Genomic DNA, 22,045 nt, shown 5'->3' with positions numbered 1-22,045 from the left:
GACATCTTGACGATGCTGTACATAGCCTATTTTTTCTTACCAATACATAGTAATTGGTTACTGTCCTCAAGACTGTCATTAACCTTTGCTAACCGCCATCCTCAGTGTGAAGTGTCTATTTTCCTCTTTTGCCATCATGCAAACAACAACAACACAACATTTTTGCCAGAAACAATCAAGAACTTTATCAGTTTAAACTTTAAGCATGCAGGATCAGCAATCCTATATAATTAAAGATCGTAGCAATCTTAACAATCTTACTTCAGTTAGCTTCGGCGCCAGACATAAGTTTTCCGGTTTTGTTGGTGTTTTTCCAATTTTATCCAGATAAAAACAATGAAAAGAAGTGGTCAAAGTGAACCTCAAAACTGCAGTTTCACTAAAAACCAGTTGTGCTTTACCCTGGAAGAACTGAACATTATTAATGAAGAGCTCTATGATATAGGTTCTGATTTCCTATATCACTGTAAACACTTGGTCGATTCAGGTAGTTTTTCGGCGAATCCAATTTTTAAAATCAAAACTTCGACAACTTATAAGTATTTCCTGTTTTTCGGAAACTAGACATCAAAAATTGAAAACATTAAACAAACACCCAAAACCGAAACAAAAAAAATTTAAACATAAAAAAGTTTAATCAGAAACATGACAATCAAACTCAGTGATCTGTGGACGTTTTCGGTTTCAACCGATTTACGGCGTCGACATTGTTGAATTTTCAAATTCTGACATATTGATGTGGAAAAATAATTTAGAATCAAGGAATTTTTTGCTTCGTGATTCCGGATATTTTAATTATAGATTGGCCACAAGCTCCAAGATTATATGCTTGACGCAAGAAAATTCTTATGTAACCGCAGCAACCCTGATTCGTTCCCAGATCCCGGCAAGCTTTGGGAGTCTGGACACGAGGCTAATGTTAAACTTCTTCTGATAATTATAATGCTTTTTGTCCTTCAAAAAATTAAGATAATTATAGAAAATCATTATTGTTAGGATCTATTGTGGTTTGACTATTCTTTGGACCAACTTTTTCAATACTTGGCATTATTTCACGCAACCGCCAGGAAAATTTTTTGCGTCATCGACCCTCCCCCACCGCCGCCCTAGACATACCCTCCCCATGCCCTCTCCACTCCTTACACACAATCGCTCTTCAGCCCTGAAAACGCAACGCAATCAAGTAAGTAGTTCGCCTGCTGCGATTTTTTTCGACCAAGTTCTCAAATAACATTCTTTTGTTTATTTAATTCTACTCTAGAGTTTTCACGGACTACTTTAAAACGAGATGAATGTCAAGATGGGTCCGAATTTTCACCTCGCGCTCTTCTTCGCAGTTTACGTGGCCCGTTGTTCCCTTTTCATCGACGCATTGCGCCAAGGTAAAGTTGTTCAAATAGCCGCTTCGCACCTCATACCAGCTAATCATAAGCACGAGGCAAACGTAAAAAGAATCCTTTCAACGTTTTCATGAACTAATTCAGGATTTAAGCTTACAGATAAACATCGCAACTGATCGAGCGACGAAGTAAAGTAATATAATAGCCTAATATATTCGAGAACGTGTTTCTACGTATCTTTTCTGTTCTATTTCCTGGAAAGAATTTATTTCCCCCTTTCACTGATCACGGACTGCCAATAGATATGGTAACCTGACGCCAAATTTAATTATTTTCGCTGTGAAAATTTCAAATTTCCCCAAAGTACTTATAAGAACGTTTTTCGTAGTACAAAAGACAATAGCCGTAAGAGATATTTATCAAGAACCATTTTGAAGCACAATAGTCCTTACGTAGGTTCAATGCATTGCCTTTGAAATTGGTTTCATGAAAATGTACCTTGTAGACTTTCCTGGTTTTCGTGTAGTAAGAGCTAGTGGGGATCAGTTCAATCGATGACGGAGTCGTTTTTCGCATTTGTGCGTTGTAAACAAAAAGATTAAGCCTACTTAATGAAAGATACGGGAACTATTCATATAACGTGTGCACTATCATTGTCTTAGGTTGATTAAGTGAGAGCTAGTTCAAGTTATTAAAACCTACGAAAGCGCTTATTCTGTTTTTTTTCAGTGTAAACAAAACGTATAAAATTGTTCGCTCAGGGTGAACTGTTAATGAGACGAATTTTGGCTCGCTCTCAAAGACGCGGTTTTCTTCATTTGCATGAACCTTATAAACAAACATTGCATAAAGAGATTCGGGTTAGAGATAAATCCTGGAAGAATGTATGCTTCTCCGCTATCATTCGGTGTATGTTTCACACCGTGGATCCGAAAAAGAAAGAAAAAGAAAGGAAAAAAGCTCCTTTGAGTCGTGGAAAACATTCACGAGACAAAATATTTGCTTTGTGGTATTTTGCCAACTGACCGGCCCCTCTAACGCCCACCCCTTTTAAGGAAATATTTCACTTTTTATTTCCTGGTGAGACAAAATTACTTTACAGATATTTTCATTGCTTAGTCGTTAACTTCAACAATTATAATATATTCAAACCACAATGGTATTTCTTAGCTAAATGGGAAGTTTCTTGTACATCATCATTTTATTATTTTGGTTTTTTTTATTTGCTACAGGAAGTCAATAATGTATATCAGTATTTTAAGCTTGTTTCTAAAACACAATGATTGTTGTTATACTTGGACTTATTACAATATTTTGATCGTCATGGGCAAATACACTCAAACATTGCCAGAAAATTCATAACATCTGGCTGGATAAGCATCTCACAAACGAACATAGCACTCCCAGAAAATTGACAACACCTGTCTAAATTTTGATGGGCTGTCATATGGTAAATTGGCATATTCGAAGGGAAGTAGTAGTAATGACCTTAGACTAAGTTTTTCAAAATAACTCTTCATGGTAAGATGAAACTGAACCAATTATTTTAAGGTCACCATAAACTTGTATGGACTAGTAAACCTTTTGCAGAAACAATTCCACTCACACACCTGACAGGGAAACTTAAAATTCCAAGATATATGTGTGAGGCAGTAAATGAAAGTTTCTTTTAGCTCCCTTGCTAATGCCACCAAAGTAAATTCAACTAGCAGCATTTTTGTTACTGAGATGAGAAGTATATAAAGCCCGAATTATTCCAAAACAAAGAAAAGCAAAGAAAAAAAGTCAGCCAAGGAAGTCACTCAGCTTTAGACAGACTGGAATTTGGTTAACACTTGTCTTGACTATCTCAATCCTTACATCTCCTATAAAATGAAAAATTGACTTTTTCTCATTAATCCTTTTAGGTTGCTCAGATGCTCTTGGTATGGAAAGCAACAAAATAAAAGATTTCCAGATAAGCAGTCACACATTTTCTCCTGGCTGGCTTCCTGAGCATGGTAGATTGAACAATAATAATGGAGCTTGGTGCAGTGCAAACAATGATAAAACATCTGAGTACTTTGAGATAGACCTGCTGAGGGTCAGACATGTTTCAGCCATTGGTACACAAGGAGTACAAACTTGGAATTACTTGAGCTACTACGTTAAGACATATGTGATTAAGTACAGCTATGATGGAAGGGCGTGGTTAACTTACAAAGACACTGATGATGGTCCTGACAAGGTGTGTAATCCTCAATGTGTCTTAGGGGAAGTTTCTTTTACATTCACAATTGTGTGTGTACAATGCTGGGAAAATGCAATTCTCTTTTGGTATTTTTTCAGTCATTCATTGGAAACTCAAATGCCAACAGTGTGAAACTGAACAACTTGAGAGATACATTTGTGACGAGATACCTCAGGATATACCCGAAGGATTATAAATATGATATGTGTCTTCGAGTTGAAGTATATGGCTGCAGTGATCAAGCTGGTAGGTTCACTTGATAGATACACCTTGAAATCTTAAGTCCCATTTGTTATTATTGTCAGCAGTAAAAATTTGGATTATATGTCGCTAATGAGACAGCATGCTAACTTTAAAACAGACAGAATCAGATTAGTTGAGTAAGGGCTATTTTTGTTATTTGTAAATACTATGTCCTTGAACTTGGGAAAAGTTTTCAAATATCGACAAGTTCATGTATAGTAATAACATTAACAATACAAGCACAGTCATTAAGGCTGTCGCCATTCTCTTGATAAGCTAGTGCTATCCAGAAAATGTAAATTTTCAAGTAAAAGCCTCTGAAAATTTAACTATTTGTAAGTTTTGTCTTTCATTTCAATTGGCATCAATACAACTTTGAGTAAATGTAGTATCTTTTTGAGTAATAATATTTCATATAAGAACTTCAAACATTATGAATATTATTATAGTGTATATGAATCTCAAATATGTTGTCAGTGCCAATTAAGCCTTTGCCTCCTAACATAAGTATGCATATTTTCCGTAACGAACTTCAATAAAGTATACATTTCCTAAGGTGCTGACAAGGAGAATTCACTCAACAATCCAGAACTTCTTTAGTTGGTGTTCATTTCCTTTATTTTCATGACCTTAATGTTTGATTCAGGGCTGATATTGTAAAGGGGAATTGAGCACATCACTTTTAGGAGTCAAAGGGGTTAATTTATCATGTGTTATAATTGCACAAACAAAATCAGTAACATGTTGATTAGAAGTTTTTACCACAATTTTTCAAAATGAAATTTCAGGTTACTTTCTGCATGGTTTTCAACTTCAAATGGGAATTACAATTGTAGTAATTATATTTGATAGCCTATACAATATAAAAAATGTACTCTTTATAAAATTATTTTTTTCAGATGATTGTTCAAACTTTTCAACAAATCCTTCCGGCTCCATTGCAAGTCCAGGCTTTCCAATCAGTTACCCCTCCAACAAAAACTGTGTATGGATTATTTCAGCTCCAACAGGAAAAAACATGGTACTAATGTTTACACAGTTTGACATGAGACGAAGTTCAAATCCACCAGGCTGTAAAGAAGATTTTGTAGAAGTTCAGGATGGTCTCACTGATTTATCTCCTCGCATTGGTGGAAAATTTTGTAATGGAAATACATCCATGCTAACAATTACTACAACAAGTACAGTCAGAGTGAATTTTCATTCCGGCAACACCAATGCTGCCCAGAAAGGATTTCAGATTAATTACCTTGCCATAACACCAGGTATTATTGGATGCAAAAGATAAACTTGATATATGTTAATAATGGTGCCTATGAGTTTTATTGGCTATCATTTTATTTACTATTTCATTCCTGGCCATTTGGAATTTATCTATTCCTCATTCCTGGCCATCATTTTATTTACTATCTCAGTCTCGTCATTTAGAAAAAGTAAAAGCAAGACCAAAAAAGACAAAAATATAGGGGCATAAACCTAATAAGGGACTGTTTACATGGAGGTGGGGGACCCCAGGTAGGTTAGATAACCTGCCTAACTGTGGTAGAAAAATAAAACATGTTTACATGCAATCTTCCAACCCCGGGGTGCTAGAGTGGGGTTTCTTGAGGTTGTTGTTGCACTTGCAATTAAGGAGTTTAAGCAGAGACATCCCAAGCTCACATCTTGAATAATGTATTTATTCACGAAAGTGTCACTCATCGTGGTGTTTGGTTTCGCGAGGAACCGTTGACTGACAATACGTTATACAGAATAGATTGGGAAACCAAATATGGTCGATTTACAATGCTAAATATTCTGAAATGTGAACATTTTACACTTCTTGTGTGTCCATTGTGGTTTCTGGCGATTTCTGCCATGAGATGGCTAGGAAATGTACAAAGTTTTAAAACATACGTGTTTTGCTTTTGAGCTTTTTGTCATGAACGCAACCCCGGCTAGGTGGGTTACCCCACCTTGACATGTTTACATGGCAAATTGTCACCCTGGCTGACAGGGTTACCCTACCTGGCAGACTGGGCAACCCACCTAGGTGGGTCACCCTAGCTATCATGTAAACGTGATCAAAATAAAATAAGAAATTATATGGACGGGTGGGTTACCAGTGGCAAATTTGTGCTCGTATATCATTAAATAGCATATATTTGTAAATTTTGAGACTACAAACCTTGCACTCAACTTTTGAGTAAGTGCAACAATTATTAGGGACCTGGGGTCCCCCCACCTCCATGTAAACAGGTCCGAACATAATGATTCAGTTTATTTCTTAAACAATATAATAGCAGAGACAGAAAACTTTTGGGGTAAATCCCAAGTCAGTAGAAGAAAAGCAAAACATTTGTATGTAATATGAATGTAATAGATGTTGGCCAAAGTAGCAACAAAATTGGATGAAAGAAAAAGGCCAAAAAAAATTACCATTTATTTGATATTCATCATATTACTTTCTTTTGCAACAGGTTCAGGCAACATACATGCTGAAAAGGCTTGCGATGGAGATGTTTTGGCACTGAACTGTTCAGGATATCAATACACAATAAAAATCCTCCATGCCACATATGGTTCTTTTCCACACAGTTGTGGGCAGCAGTTGTCATCTCAATCTTGCCCAACTTTAGATGTTAAGAGTAAAGTTGTGACAATGTGCCAGGATTCCAAGGAATGTGACATCACCATTAAAAAAGCTCTTTTTGATTACAGTTGTTCCAATGGCCCTGAAAACCATCAACTGCAAATTTTCTATCAGTGTACAAGTACAAACATTAGAAGTAAGTACAGTGATGAAGGAACATCAGCTACGGGTGAATTAGAAAAGAAAAGAAACTAAACATTTATTGCTTAGCTGTGGTTTGATTTTACTTTTAATTAAATTGAATCACTTGAGCACAGAGTTCATTACAACATGAACAACTAAACAAACCGTTTATTATGAATATATTAAAAAGATGTCATTTCTGCAACTGCATCAACAGCTTACTTGTCTAAATTTAAATTACAAGGGCCAAAATGATACATTTGGAACAGGTATTACAGCTTAAATGCATGAACTCTGTGATGCTTGATATCATTTGTTAGCTGTGAAGTTCAAATTGCTTGGAATGATAAGATATATTTGCCCTGTACCAAAACATCAATTTTTATTTTTTTTTATTTTCAGCCCCAGCCCCTTCCACAATAACCTCCAAGCCAACACAAGTGACGTCTTCAGCACCATCCATCCCGCCAACAAAAATGATGTCTTCAGGACCATCTGCCAAACCAACACAAATGACTTTTTCAGCACCATCCAGTGCTCAACCCACCAAAGTTCTATCCGCAAATTCATTCACTAAACCAACCACTAAATCATCTTCAGAAAAACCAGTGCTGTATCCTGGTGAATCGGACAAAATTACACTTCCAACAGAAAAAGTAGAATTAGAAGATCCAGGAGTAACTGGAAAAAGAGCTGAGAGAGTAGGAGGATTGCAAATGAAAGTAATGGCTGTAGTTATTGCAGTTGCTATAATAGTCATTGCAGGGATGGTTGCTGTGTTTATCATTCTAAAGAAACGGTAGGAATCAAGATAATTGTACAATCAGTTGAAAACTTTTTGTTACACAATATATGGGCTCATCTTAGATAACTGGCACTATGATTCTGCTATCTCAATCATAATTTTGTTTGCTTTTTGACAAGTTTTTTAGCTCAAGTTCTGATGATTCAAATTCCTTGAAGAAAAGAAAGGACTTATTAAAAAAATTCAACCCAAAAAATGAAGGTTTTGAGAGCTAATGTTTCTGAGATGTGCTAAGGCATGGAGAGCTTTGCAAATTAAAGAACAAAAAATAATACTATCAAGTTTGATAGGGATGGCCTTGTTTAAAGGAGACTGTATCAGACAATGTATCAGTTCATGAAGTCCATTTCTCCCTTTTGGTCTCTACAGTCATCAATTATGGTGAGCAGTTCACATTCATATTTTATTGTACATATTTTCATCCTTTTCTTTCTTAATTTCTTTCTACACCAGCTCGCGGAAAGAAAGAGGAAGCCCTCTTCCAACAATCACTTTCACATCTGATAAAGAATATGCCACTCCAGCAAATGGCACCAAAAAAAGGTTTGTCAATCTGTAATTTTTATTAATTACATCTCCCACTTTGTTGTATTCTTGTTGTGGTTGTTGTTGTTTTTTTGTGTGTGGGGAAGTGTTGCTTCCCAGTCATAATCTTTTTTAAAAAAAAATATCAGAAATATGATTCAATGAATCCTAAGTTAGTAAAAAAAATTATGAAGAACAGATGAAGGAAATAAATTACTAATTGGCAGAAGCAAATCCACAAAATTTGAGGAGATAAAACTTTATAACCCTAGTCAAAAGGTAAGATTATAACTACAACGGTTCTGTTATTTCAACTTTAGACTGATTTATTTGTACTTCTAGGTTTCCTCGTGATTCGAAAGCCAATCCATATGAAACTGTAAATATCCTTTATCGAAGGTTGGTACAACGTTTAACCCTTTCCAATAAAAATCTAACTTGCACTGATTGGATATAAATACACGGAAAGATTTCCCCACATCCGTATACTACTTTAAGGCAAAGTCATAGTCTCAAAGGCAATCTTTTGTTTTCGCCATTGTATTCTTTATCCAAGAACGTACTGTATGCATAATGAGGATGGGACTATGCGAAAATCCTGCCAAAGACCAGTACCCCCGTTCTAGTTGTCCTAGCATTACCATACAATACTGACCTTAACGAACACATCTATGCAGTGCTTTAAAAATTCCCTAACATCCATTGGGCGGGTCGGTACCACTGATAATCACAATTTTGTGATCATCCGAAGAACCGTCAGAATCCTATCACTCCCGCTTTTAGTTGTCAGAAGAAGTTTACTCCGGAAACCATACAGAGCTTATATACCGATCGTACTAATAATAGATTTTTGAGAATGAAAAGAGTGGCAAAACTATTAAAAAATTGTGTTTAAATGTGCGTAAACATTGATTATGGACGCCGCCATCTTTCATCTTACTTAGCAGCCTGGCCGCTGATGTCTTTCCCAACGTCTCATTTTGAGCAACAATGTTGCAAGTGTAATTTAATAACTGTAAATTGACTACTTGTCGTATTTTCCTTTCTTCTTTTTAGTTCGGATAGCTCCGAGAACTCTACCATTGGTGAAAAAGAAGTTTCCTCAAGTGACAGGTGAATTTCATATTGTAATTATTATGGATAGATGATAATTTTTATCGTTAATTTTTCGTGTAAACATGTGGGTGAAGGCTCACCCAGTTATCTTTGGTAAATTACACATCAGATGGGTAATGTCATCATTAGGAAACAGTTTTACCTGAGAAAGGTTTTCAAATTGCTCATTTTATTGCAGCTGTCCCGTGGATCAGGATCGGGACTCTCCTAAGATAACTGAAAATCCCCTTTACATCGGGTATGTGCAAAACTTTGTTTGCTTTTCTGACAATTTTCTTTTGTGAACGGAATTTTCTTAATGTGGCCGATTTCTTTGCAGTTTTTCTCCGCCAGTCAAAAGCACTGCTGCAGTAGGATACCAATTGTAAGTTTTGCCGCTTATCCTATCTAAATTTTATCAAACACCACTTGTGAAATATGTGAAAGAGAGTCAATCCAGATGACAATTATTACTTGGCCAGTCAAAAACGTCACGATCTCGTTGAAGGCTAGCAAGATTAATGTAGCATCCACTCTCCTCCTCCCCCCCCCCCCTCGCTCCGAAAAAAAAAACTGGACACTCCCAACACCTCAGGATTTCGATTTTGGAAGGAAAACGAGATCGACCATTAATAGACGGAATAGTCGTAATCAGAGCTGCACAGACAAGCTGATCGAGTTTTCTACTCTCTGAACACAATACATTCACTACTTTCTGTCCATTTTCGCCTTTGATTACTCTCCCAAAGTTTCTCTTACCGGAGAGTAATCTTCTGTCTCTTTTTTCTCTAGGATTAAACCACCGAACGGGGCTGCACAGAGTCATTACAGGTATTCTAACAACCTGCTGGGTCAATAGGCTAATGATAGAAAAGTCTTAAATATTGATGGTCGCAGGCAATCCTGAATTGCTTTGGCCTGGCTTTTTCCTTATAAAGCGCGTTTCGACCGACTTTCGTTGTATTAAAACGGAAGTTGTCATAACCGAAAATCAGAGCAAAAGGAAGTAAGTTGCTTGTTACGAAAGTTAACTGACTTTGTATTTATTTAAAGAAGCACGTAGCTTAACGGTGATTTATTTGGGGAAACAAGTCTCAGTTTGAACCAATCAAAAGAAAGAACAACACTAGCTTTGATTGAAGCGCTTGAATTTCTTTGAGTTGACTAATGATAAACGAAAATAATTCATGGTGCAAAGCCTTGGTTCGAAAACGAAGGAAGGTTTGAAACCTTGGAAACGAAAATGATTTGAAAACATTTTCATACATTGAAGCTCATGCACACAACAGAGGTTCAGCACTTGGCCACTTTTTGAAGGCGTGGGTTTGTGGGACTCTGAAATTGGATCTTCTTTGTTTGCCATGTTCATTTTAACCAGAATCTATTGCTTCATGAAAAATTCTGCATGAGTCTCTTGCACAATCCTTTTTTTGTTGTAACCTATTTTTGCGTTTAGCCTTCCAGTTAAAAAGACTCCAAAAGTGACATCCATCGAAAATCCCAACTACGAGAAGACGTTACCAGTAACGGTAAGACTTTCGTTTATTTGACTAATTTTTTGTTTGTTGTTTTTAATTTATTACTCCAATTTATCCTATTTTGAATAAGGAGAAGTGTCATTGTCTCTAATATACATACGATTCATTTGGATATCGTTGAAACAAAAGTGTTTGACGATAATGATGCTCGAACCCTTCCATCAAAAGTTGAAACCAATTTTCATTCCCAAGGATGTTCGAAAAGTCGGAAGTCCATTTGTTTTGTTTCGTTTAATCCTGTAAATCCAAACATGTGATCTTCCGAGATTTCATTGTAAAATAATCAAGAGAATTTACTGTCACATCTGGATAACTCCCCACAGTTTTTAATTTTTCAAATTTTCATAGCTTGTTCACCGATAGTGTATTGATCCTGTAAGGAGAAAACCTATTTTGGTCCCCGGTTTGGCCAAATTTCAAGTTGTGTGGTCTTTGGATTTTTCATCGCCGCTGACCTATTTTACGGTTCTTTACTTATTTTTTTCTCTCTTTTTTCCCAGCAGAACCATGAGTATGCTAAACCAGAAATTAAGACGGATACCAACTGTTAGCCAGCCAACATGTGGAAACAGTGAAAACAGTACCTCAACAACTTAAGTTAAAATTAGAACTCCTGGCTAGTTTGTGGTATAACAGTGTAAACTATAGTATGGTAAACTTATAGATACTGAAAGCGGTGCGGTACTCCGTTTAGCGGTTTTCTTAGAATTCTGGGGTATTCAAGTCGTTTTGGCGCTTTAAATAATTGCTGTTTAATGCATGAATACTATGAAAAAAAAAACAACAACGAACAACACTCAAATGCGTGGTTAGAAGGGAGAAAGCCGATAAGGAAAATATAATTCAAAACGGAAGGGATTGGTTGATCTTAGGGTTGGAGCCAAGTTCCAGATCGCGTTTCTCCTCCCATTGGAGACGCACGTATAAAGTAACACACTGATTAGTAGCTGTATATATTTGTCAAGTTCACCACCTAGGAGACGCTTGCTGAAAAGTAATTTCACTTAATTTCACAGCTGTCATCGAGAAAGATCCTTGCAGGTTAATTTACGCCGGCGAAGTTTATCTTTTACATGTTTTCCATGACGTGACCTTGTTATAGTTATGGTGACATGCCTTTGTTTGAGACAAAAGGACTTCTCGATAGATAGTTTGTTAAATTATAGCTCTTTCCTTGTCGTCTCCGAGAAGAATTTGACGAAAGCGCGTTGACCCTCTCGATTCCTTCCCAGTCTAGCCCTCAATTTTTTGCTATGACGTCATGATCCTCGGCTTTATGTAGCGTTTGAACAGCAAAAAAGGATAGACTGGGAACGAGTCTAATAAGACAATTGAGGCCTTTATTTCTTTGCTCAACAAGTTACAGTAGAAAAAGGGGAAAATACCTGTATTCGTTACTGGAAAAGTCACAAATTTCTCTGTCTTTTGGTGGAAAGTGGGAGTATTTGGGAAAGTTAACTATTCCAAAAACTAGTTAGTGTCGGGTAATGATTTCTTTCGTTGACATTTCATCGTCTCTACAGGCCTTGTTTACGCTTATTTTCCGAACGTTCGGTTTTGTTTCCTTCTTTAAAAGGATTTGTGTGAAAGAAACTTTTTGTGTCTCGGCATTGAAAGCCCGTGTGAGTCTGGCTGTAGAAAAACTTGAAGTAGTCTTAGCATTTGAATGCAGTTTGCTCGCAGTTGTGTGTGTCGCGAGTTCAAAGAAATTACTTTGATTTTCATTTACGCCACAGGTTTTCGATCATGATGTAATTCAAAGTATTGATACAGAGTGATTGTAAGAGCAATACTTTGGCAGTAAGGTTTGTAAAATGGCAATCGATCTAACAAGTCTCGTACACTTTCAAATCTTTGGAAAGTGCCCAAATTTGTTTGCCTGTTCGGAGAGACAGAATTATCAATCCCGAATGATGACGACTTTCGCTCGGGTTCGTAAACCGTCTACTCGGTCAATCATGGAGTGCAATATTCCGAGAGTGAAAAAGACCTTTTCACAGTTTTGAATGTAAAATTGGGTTAAGCTAAAAAAGGATATAATATATGAAGATTGCAAAGGCGTTAGCTTTGTACAGACGTGTGAAAGAAAATATTGATAATGAAAAGGACTAGTCCACAAGATTGAATAGGAATTAGTTACGTAAGGTATACATAGAAGGCTAAAAAGCTTTGGGCTTTTTACTGTTGCGTAGAAATAGTATTAGTAACTTGTCTATAGAGAGCTGAATGAGTTGTACAACAGCCATTAACAGTGGCGGATCTAGACCTTAAGTTAAGTGGGGGGGAGGGGTTTTGTCGCTTGCCCTGCCGGCTTTTCTTCCTTCTGCGATTCTTTCTCTTTTACCCAAAATAAGAGGGGGCCCGAGCCTCCCGGGTCCCTCCCCTAGATCCGCCACTGATTAAACAGTATTTTCGTAGGGTTCACGACTCGAAGAGTCAGCAGAAATTGTTCACTTATTTAAAATTCACGGTTGTATGTTTTAAGTCAAGATTTTGCATTATATTTAAAGAGGTTATATAGTAATAAAGGCCAGACAATATTTTGTTGCAGACATTTGAAATTTTGCATTTTTTGCGATAAATTTTATACAAATTGAAAAGGGTCATCTGGTGATCAATTGTATCACTACAATCAGAATATCCCATAAGGGAAAACAACAACAACAACAAAAACATACAAAAATGAACAACAAAACCATAAACAAAAAAATACCATCGATCTTATTCCCTGATTGCTTATGAAGAGACACCAATTAAAACACACTCGGTCTCCCATCGGTTACTTTCATGAAGGCACTCAGGCGCTCGAAGCTTCCTATCTCAAAGCACATCTAAACACAGACCAACACGAACACATCCAAATATTAAAAAGCTTGCGATCCATTTAACTTAATTCTGAAAAGCCTATTTATTACTCAGAAAACCCATAAAATTGGCTAACTTCAACAGTAAAGCATTCATTCTGTCACGACTGGAGTGATCCACTTCAGCTCGTAAAACAGTATCTAACTGCTAGTTAGTGAAACTCAATAACATGGCTAGTATGCATTCTCCTCTGTCAGGTATGATACAATTTACTTTGGGCTGTCAGACTGTTTTATAAGTTGGCTGTAAAAAAGCAAATATTCAATGATACAAAAACAAACAACCAAAAGACAAAACTAAGAACCACTCATAGTTAAAATTTTATTTTTGAAAATAAATTCCTAAACTGCATCTAATTCTTCCTGTCTTAAAGGAACAAAGAGACAATCGAAAATGATGGTGTCGTCTGATTGTCCTGGCGAGAGTGGTCGTGTAAAGTAATGTTGTCGGTCACAATGATTTGAATCTAACAGCCTATAAAAACACATCAAAACTGACCAATTACTTTCCACGAACCAACTTATTACATTCAACTGACAATCACCTCATCACCTCCTGAATTCCCCTCAAGTTGTCAAATCGTCAGTTACTACCAAGCTCCATTCTAGAGCGCAGCTCTGCTTTTCTCTACCTCGTTCTACCACCGACAAGACTAAACACATTAGTTCAAACATCTTTCTGCGTAGCCGCTGTCCTGGCCCTTTCTTGACAAAGGGCTTTCCCTACCCTCTTTGACCAATTTCTAGAATAAACTTGGACTCGTATCAACAAGAGTCCTATTCTCACCCAGACGATTAGACGACACAATCAACCGTTACTCATTTAATGTGATGGAGAATTAATCAAAATTGAACCTGCAACTTCATAATAATAATACTCAGATCCAGCATATGACCTCTGATTTTAATCTTCATATCAAAATCTTAACACCTGAAGCAGCTTATCAATTTTATAGTTAATTACAAATTATTTAATAATATTAATAATAATAATAATAATAATAATTTATATTTGTTCTTGATACCGCCCAATTCATCGATTTCACAGCATAATTACTCATTTATGGAAATGATTCTATCGGATTATTTTTTGGCAATGATATGATTTACCGTCACCAAAGCTATACAGACAAACGCCCAGCCAATCACGAATACGATCCACAAACTCCATCCGAAGGGAGACTTGTGCTTGTTGTCATAGCGACCTGTCATCTCCGTCAACTGTTTCTTGCCAAAGTACGCAAGGCAGGCTGGGATAACATACTGCACTCCAGTGCCGGCGTAAGACCCCGTTACGCCGACGAGTATTTCCAAGTTCTGCGTAATGAAGGCCACTATGATAGGCAAGGTGATCGTGGAGAGTGGAAAAACGATCCGGTCCACGACCCAGGGGTAGGGTCGTCCTTCGCGGTGAAACAAATTCTTTAGATTGTCGCGGAGGGTTATGGAAATGATCGGGAAATTGGTGCTGAGAGTGAAAACGGGAAACAGTGCGAGGAAATATCCCACAAAGCTGCCGGAGGTTTTCCTGAAGTTAAGCGTATACAAGTCGTTCAAGTCCTCTGAGCGGAAGGCAAAGATGGCGGTGAAGGACAACAGAGCGTAAAAAATCAGGACTATGGCGAAGTCAGCGACAAAGAGCAACGTGATACGCGACTTGTTCTTCATTGGTGTGATTAGAGATGGGAGCGAATGCTGGCACATGTATGAGTACACACACACTCCGAACAGATTAGGCAGCCCGGAGATGCTTGCTGTAGGTGTATCATGTTCCCCCTGGCCCTTACCAATCTTGACTACAGCGATGACAATCATCATGATAAAGGCTGTTGAAAAGCAGACGTAAAACACATTAGCATGGCCTCTTCATTCCTCTTCATCTCTGACAGTGTACAGAAAGACCCAATGCATGGATGGGAGAAACTTGAGAAGATCGAAAACCATCTGCATTGGGATACCGTGAGAAATACACGGCTACATTTAATACGAGGTTTTTCAATCACACTCCCGTACATTCACGTTTTTGGTAATTATTTCTAGTGTTCCGATAAGTGGCAATTGAACTTTTTATATGCGAGTGTGATTTCAAAGTAATTTAGTATTATCTACTGAGTTGATGACGTAAACTGGCCACTGTAAAGAGTTTAAAAGCTGACGTTTCGAGCGTTAGCCCTTCGTCAATCGCTCTGACGAAGGGCTAACGCTCGAAACGCCAGCTGTTAAACTTTTTACCGTGGCCAATTTACGTTTTACACTCAGTAGATAATACTAAATTACTTTGATACTACTAAATTAATTTCTATTATACTCTCCCACCGACGCAGCACCACATTTTATTTAGAAACTTGCCCCCCTGATTTCAAAGTAGACGAAACTTTAAAAATTTAAAGATATTTAACCCGCTGATAAGAACAAAACAGCAATAAGACAAGAAATCAGGAAAGTACAAATAAACTAACTACTTACCAACCCATCTCATGAGTGTGGTAAAAATCTGTAAGTATTTTGTTTTCTGTACGTTGAAAAATGCAAATGGTCCTAATGTGACGGTGAAAATGGCCTGAAAAAGGAACAGAAACGAGCAAGTCAAGTGCTGGGTCCTTCCCTATAAACATGTTGCTTCAGGATCATGCACTTTGAGTAAATACACCCGCAGTACATACATAACGCTTTTATCTAAAGATTACATGATGAGCTCTCGATTTCTGTGCGTGATAGTTGATGAGGGCGAGGCCCAAAAAAATTATAATGCATACGATCACGCAGGGTACACGCATACTATCACACATACCATCACACATTCTATCTCGCACACTATTACGCATACCAACACACAAACTTATTTTTTAGGAGCTTGCTGGATAAAAACACTTACTAAAAAGACACGATAAACATTGCCTTGTGTGACAGAGCCCCATCCTGGACAAGTCTTGTTGTTGGATTTGGTAGAATCAGTTTCATTCCAAGATCCGCTGGGAAAAGGGAAAAAAATCAAATCAAAGTTTAGCACAACACTTTGCAACGGTAATCGGCTCTCTTCCGAATGGGATACGGGTATTGTTACAACTAAAAGATTAAGAATTATGACAAAAGTTTTAATGGAAGCCTCTAGATGTTATTCAGGCAGCTGTTTTGACCGTTGCAATAAGTAGGAAAAAGTCCAAGGGCTCATAGCAGACTAGCCTATGCGCAAGTTCTTCTTAGCGCTGCTCCACGAGCATCTCACAGCCTTCTTGTGAACCCTTCAAGAGGCCGGTGAGGAGCCTGCCAGAACTCCTGCTAGACCTCTTGCCAGCGAGCAAGGCAGGCCAGTTGAGCCCTCGCACTCTTCGTAAGAAGTCTGTGAGATATTTGTTAAGCAGTGCTGATGAAAACCTGATCGAGGAGGACCTCCCTATTAGCGTCACGGCACAAGCGTTTCTTCGCCTATTGGAAAGTTTGAGACCTTGAAACACAAACCAGGGAGGGGTCTGCGAGGGATCTAGCACTGATATTAGTGCCCAAAACACCCAAGCAAACCACTACCCGTCTCGTCTCAAATCTCACCGCGGGCGGAGAAACGCGCGTCCTGCAGCACTAATCATAAACGCCAGCTAACTTCTTCCCTACCGACCCTCAAGTAAGATATTGAATATTCTTGTGATTGACAGTACCAAGGTTGATGCCACTGTCAAAGCTATAGAGGTTACCCACTTCTCTAGAAGGCAGTTTGTCATAGCCACCTCTCATCCCCCATCGCCCCGCTATTTTCTTATGAATAAATAGATTAACAAATATAATATATAAATCTAACCATCTTACCATGTCACTTTAGTTAAAGACTTTGGAACAGCAGCTGCATATATTGCCAAGTCACCATACAGGTACAACACAATACAGAAGTAGAACAGTCGGACTCCAACTAATAATAAAATAATATTATTAATAATCATTAATAACACAAAAGTTGATTAAAACGTCCACAGAGTACTATAGCAAGCACAATGGGGCTGAGGTGTTTAGAGATTACCTCGACAACTCAACATCAGTGTGCAAATTCTCCACACTAATTCCTATACATTTCCTTAGATACTGACAAGGAGAATAATTAAGAGGAGCAAATGACACAACTTTTGTTTGAACTCTGTGGTGGTTTCAATTTTGCTTTTCAAGCCAAACAGCAAAACACTGCTAAAGGTTCTCCCGGTTTGCACTGTTTCTGTTCTTTACTGCCTGCCTTTTTGCAACCCCTAAGTCAATGGTAGGTTTGTACTTGCTCTTTTCTCCAAAAATGCACCTCAAAGCACAGAATTTCAGAGTAAAAGATAGTGGGACTGTTCTTAGACCAGCTACTTAATTCATTACTTACGTTTACTGAAAAAAAGGTTGGCCATCTGACCCTACAAACAGAGAAAAAATATGTATCACCATTATAGAACAGAGATATCACAGCTAATTATAGGTGTAAGTAAACAACTTAATAATGGTAATTGAGCTAAGTGGAGTGCAATTTGGTTTAATATCGTAAGCATAATTTGTAAAAAGTTGCAGAAGCTGTCTTTCATTTTTCCGCAATTGGGTTGGTTTCTTTAAAACCAGCCTTGAAATTTGATTGGTTGTTTTTTGTTTTCAATTATTAAAGCTCTCTCATTGGTTGGGAAAAAAGTGTGATTTAAAGCAAAAACTGGTGTAATTTGTGAATAAATAGCACCGATTAGAGCAAATCAGATCGCAAGGATCACTAGTAATTTCAAAATGAATGTAATAAAGATTTTTTCAGCTGTTTCTCATTACTGTGTGGAAATCAATCAAAAGCAAGGAGAGAAGAATCTCTACAAAGCACTCACCATTTCTACACGTTTGGATATATCATAGAGATCTCCTCTTGAGCTACCCAATGCATCTAGTAGTGATAAACAAGAAAATTATCTGCCCACAATCAAGGCTTTTTTAAAATTTTTTTTCAAGTATAATCTCTGTATTTAGGGGGGAATGCAGTTCTCATGCTCCACATTATCAATTTTGTTACAAAAAATTCAAAGAGGAATTTTTCCTGCTAAAATTTTAGAAAATCTCTTTTTGCCAAAAATTTAACAGATTCTTGAATTATCATATATATATTTCAGCAAAAACACTAAGCATAAAACAGTTTTATAAGAAAACCATGTTGTCAGATGTTTTTGCCTTGCTCTATGACCAAAGACATCTTCATAAACCATTCAAGTATCTACACTTTACATCACCAGCTTACTTTTAAACTGGTACTTAATAATCTAAACTCAGTTCTAGGGATCCTGCCTCATTTGCCATATGACATCACAGTGCTCCAAGCTGCCATTGTTATGGTTGTCACCACTTAGGCTTGATGTGTTTGGCAGACAAGAAGCAAACTTGACAGTGGTACATTTCAAGCACCTAGTGTGAATGGTCCAAATTTCACTGAGATAAACATTTTCATGAAATACAACTGAGGCTTGTCATTTCCTTAATGAAAATTTGCATCTCTCCCTTTGGTTGTTCAAGTATTAGGCATTGACATGCCATGTGAACCTCAAAAACTGGCATCATATGAACCTTTGCTGTTGTTGTCACTGCTAACCATATTGCATTCTTAGACTATTTCAGTGGTATGCAAAGCAGCCAGTATGCAGTGGTACAGAATGTCATATATTATTTATTTTATCACTTTCATAAAAAAAGTTCACTTGACACTATAATTACTCACTAATAAGCAGTGGCACATTCTCATCAGGGTCATCAGAAGATGAATCTTTTTCACCATTAGAACCAGCACTTAAGGCACTACCAGTAGAAGGATGTGTCTAACAAAAAAAGGAACACATGATCATTAAACTTGATTATCTCTTTACCAATAAACTGTTGAAGAATGAATTTAACTTGTCCATTGTAAGAGGTGTAACACTGTTTGTAGTTTCTTTCCTAAAGGAAGAAAAATTCCAGGACTTTTAATACTTGGAGGAGTGATAGACATTTAGGACATTTAGGAGAAATTATTTACATGTAAATCACTTCTGAGAGTTAAAGGAGGCCAGGTTTAAGAGATGATTAGGTTCACTGGTCCTTAATTGCAAAAGTAAATGTAAAAATCAAATAAAAATGCAGTTAATACTTACTGGTGCTGACAAACTTTTTTCTCTTGCTTTTAGACGTAACATAGCATTAGCAGCAGCCATTGCCTCTACCATGAATGTGGAGGTTATAAAACTAAACATCAATATTAAAAAGTATTTTGAGTTTCAATTTATTCAGTAAAATCAGTAGTTAAACCAATTTACCTAGTATCAGGGTCAATAAGTAGGGCAGTTGTATAATATCAAATGTTACTTTTTTTTACTAGGTAAATTGTGAAAAACTTTAAAATCTGCAGCCACGCTCAGCAGAAAAATCTGCTTTATTTAGTGACATTATTGTGACCTTGAAATCATGGCAAAGTTTTAGGCAGTTAAAATAGTATGAAAGTCAAAACATCATTTCTGTCTATTTTCTCAAAACATTCCATTGGGAGCAGTTATAAGCAAAAGTTAGAGTAAAATTACAAAAAAAACTTAAAATCTGTATGAGAAGTTTATTACTAAGGTGACAATCACATGTTATTTACATGCTAATCACATGTTTTTCACATGACTGAATTTTTTAGTCAATGTTTCATACAATTTAAGAAATTAACCCTTTAACCTTCATAAGTGACCAAGACATAATTTCTCCTTACAATATCAATACAATATCAAGCAGATTAGTGATGACAATAAAGAAAAATATCAGTTTGGGGTTAATTAGTTAATTCAATACTTAATTCTCTGAACTAACATTATAGAAATTGTATGGTTGGTGGTAAGGAGAATTAAAATTTTGATCTAAGTGAAGCATGTGTAGAAAAAGATACAAAAGTAAAACCAAAACTTTAATAATGCATGAAACTTACATCTATAATTTAAAATATTCTCACACATTCTTTATAGAGGTAACCGGGTAAAAAGGTCGACAGATTTCTGTTATTCAAGCAATAGAGGACTCTTCTGTGTTTGTAGAGCCTCTTCTAAACACAAAAATGTTCTCAACCCCTGAGTTATTATAAGAGGAAGAGTAAACACAGAAAAGTCTTCTATTAACCCTGTAACCTCTAAGAGTGACTATCATCTAATCTCTCCTTACAACATCACCCTTGAATCACACATAAAGGTTATGAGAATAAAAGAAATGATCACCGACTAAAGATGCTCTTGAATGTTAGACAAATTTTCCTTGTAAGTACCTTAAAAAATGCACTAAGAACAGTACAGAGAATATGTATATTGACTTTAGGGTGTAAAGGGTTACTTTTATCAAATACTTCTCACATAGAAATTGAAACACAGAAAGTGTAATATCACACTGTGTTCGCAAACTCTAATCCAAATGCATCTATTGACCATAGAGAGCATACTGGTATAAATTGTCTTAGATATTTTGTAAAAGATTTGCACACACACAATAAAAAATAGCATAACAACTACTTTGAATTGACAGCATAACAGAGACTTCTCATTGATTCATTCAATCAATGTTGGTAAAATCCATTTTAGAGGTAGATTGATAAAGTCAAAAGCTGATATTTGGTCAGTAGATAGTCAGCCCATGTTCAGCTGAAGCCTCAACACTTGTTGGTAATCAGCTGACATGTCAGTAAATAAACAATGATAAACAAACAACATTTGAATATCCACTGATCACATATCAGCTGACTACTTAAATACTATACATCCCTTGATTGCTGGCTATTATCTTTTGGCAAGGCAACCTGTTTTGCCCATGATCATAGAGGACTACAATCACTGTATCATGTATCATTCTGTAGCATCAGCTGAAAGTAGTCAGCTTCATCATGGGGCAGTTTGATCTTTATATGGGCTATGACCTTCAAGGTCTTGTAATATGAGATATGGGGGAGTGGATGGGGGAGTATTGCAAAACTAAAATAAAACAAACAATAATCAATGCTGTTATGATAACACCATAATAATGATAATGATAATAATAGACCTCCACTAACCTCATCAGGCATAAAATACCTATCAGAACTGATGCGATCAACCAACCCGCATTTGCAAATGCCTTGGGCATTGTCAGTGCTCCAACTCCAATAATCAAATTGAAAACATATATAAAGGCAACCTGGAAGAACGAGGGAGAGAATACATCCATATTTCCGTTGGTTAGTTGGTAAAAATTTCTCATTACACAATGTCGCAGAAATTAGTCAAACATCGTTTTTGTTTTCTGCTTAGAGTTTAGAGCCTTCAATCATAAGTTGCCAGGAAAAAATGATCTATTGAACATGTATTAATCAGCAATTACAGGCGACAAGTTTTAGAGAGAATAATTGAACAAAAATTGAGTAATTTAAAGTAAAAGTTCCTTGCAAAATACTCGTGACGTCGAAGAGAAAAGCGAGAACTCGGATGCATGTTATCTTCAGAGCAAGCAGAGGGATGAATCAAGAACAGCAACCTTCAATAAGACCGTACACTTACTGGCGTAGAATATGGAGAACCTGTTTCGGTAACTGCAACCATCCTTGATGCTAAAGATACTGTTAACCTGCAGATGCAATCTATAAGAATGACTAATCATAGGGGTCAGTCACATGTTTACTTCCGGACTTAAAGTGACG

At 36.8% G+C, this 22,045-nt stretch overlaps 2 protein-coding genes across 5 annotated transcripts; one reads left to right on the top strand and one right to left on the bottom strand.

Annotated features, from left to right (window-relative positions):
- Nucleotides 1-1,142: 1,142 nt before the first annotated feature.
- On the top strand, nt 1,143-13,083 carry LOC131796725 (uncharacterized). Of its 3 annotated transcripts, none has more exons than XM_066170571.1 (15): nt 1,143-1,183; nt 1,262-1,382; nt 3,248-3,567; nt 3,669-3,816; nt 4,713-5,078; nt 6,273-6,581; nt 6,971-7,367; nt 7,827-7,916; nt 8,241-8,297; nt 8,955-9,011; nt 9,193-9,252; nt 9,334-9,378; nt 9,786-9,824; nt 10,450-10,522; nt 11,035-13,083. In XM_066170571.1, exons 2-15 carry the CDS (start codon nt 1,289-1,291, stop codon nt 11,080-11,082), a joined length of 2,103 nt encoding a protein of 700 aa, XP_066026668.1. In that variant the 5' UTR covers nt 1,143-1,183; nt 1,262-1,288; the 3' UTR covers nt 11,083-13,083. The 3 variants fall into 3 exon arrangements, 2 of the variants coding, with proteins under 2 accessions (XP_066026668.1, XP_066026667.1); XM_066170570.1 differs by having other exon boundaries at nt 11,032-13,083; XR_010718418.1 differs by lacking the exons at nt 9,334-9,378; nt 9,786-9,824; nt 10,450-10,522; nt 11,035-13,083 and having other exon boundaries at nt 7,827-7,915; nt 8,239-8,297.
- Nucleotides 13,084-13,693: 610 nt separating this feature from the next.
- LOC131797283 (transmembrane protein 104) lies at nt 13,694-22,040 on the bottom strand. Of its 2 annotated transcripts, XM_059114899.2 has the most exons (10): nt 21,906-22,040; nt 21,425-21,546; nt 19,509-19,599; nt 19,100-19,196; nt 18,222-18,277; nt 17,744-17,774; nt 17,197-17,296; nt 16,271-16,367; nt 15,862-15,955; nt 13,694-15,221 (listed from the first exon to the last, which is right to left on the bottom strand). In XM_059114899.2, the coding sequence occupies exons 1-10, from the start codon at nt 21,945-21,947 to the stop codon at nt 14,479-14,481; spliced, it is 1,473 nt and encodes a 490-aa protein (XP_058970882.2). In that variant the 5' UTR covers nt 21,948-22,040; the 3' UTR covers nt 13,694-14,478. The 2 variants fall into 2 exon arrangements, with proteins under 2 accessions (XP_058970882.2, XP_066026669.1); XM_066170572.1 differs by lacking the exon at nt 19,509-19,599.
- Nucleotides 22,041-22,045: the final 5 nt, after the last annotated feature.

This window comes from Pocillopora verrucosa, chromosome 8 (genome assembly GCF_036669915.1).
Source record: "Pocillopora verrucosa isolate sample1 chromosome 8, ASM3666991v2, whole genome shotgun sequence".
NCBI classification, from domain to species: domain Eukaryota; kingdom Metazoa; phylum Cnidaria; class Anthozoa; order Scleractinia; family Pocilloporidae; genus Pocillopora; species Pocillopora verrucosa.
Note: the sequence above shows the minus strand (reverse complement) of the source record. Positions and strands in the feature narration are given on the sequence as shown.

Bases quoted from the DNA above. Each gene is read 5' to 3' on its own strand.
- LOC131797283 (XM_059114899.2), bottom strand. From the start codon at position 21,947: ATGGTTGCAGTTACCGAAACAGGTTCTCCATATTCTACGCCA. The intron at 17,297-17,743 runs GTAAGTAATGAA...TTTTATTATTAG, and splicing joins CAACCTTTTTTTCAGTAAAC to TTGGAGTCCGACTGTTCTAC. The intron at 15,956-16,270 runs GTAAGTGTTTTT...TTCCTTTTTCAG, and splicing joins ATGTTTATCGTGTCTTTTTA to GCCATTTTCACCGTCACATT.
- LOC131796725 (XM_066170570.1), top strand. From the start codon at position 1,289: ATGAATGTCAAGATGGGTCCGAATTTTCACCTCGCGCTCTTCTTCGCA. The intron at 8,298-8,954 runs GTTGGTACAACG...TCTTCTTTTTAG, and splicing joins GTAAATATCCTTTATCGAAG to TTCGGATAGCTCCGAGAACT. The intron at 10,523-11,031 runs GTAAGACTTTCG...CTTTTTTCCCAG, and splicing joins AGAAGACGTTACCAGTAACG to CAGAACCATGAGTATGCTAA.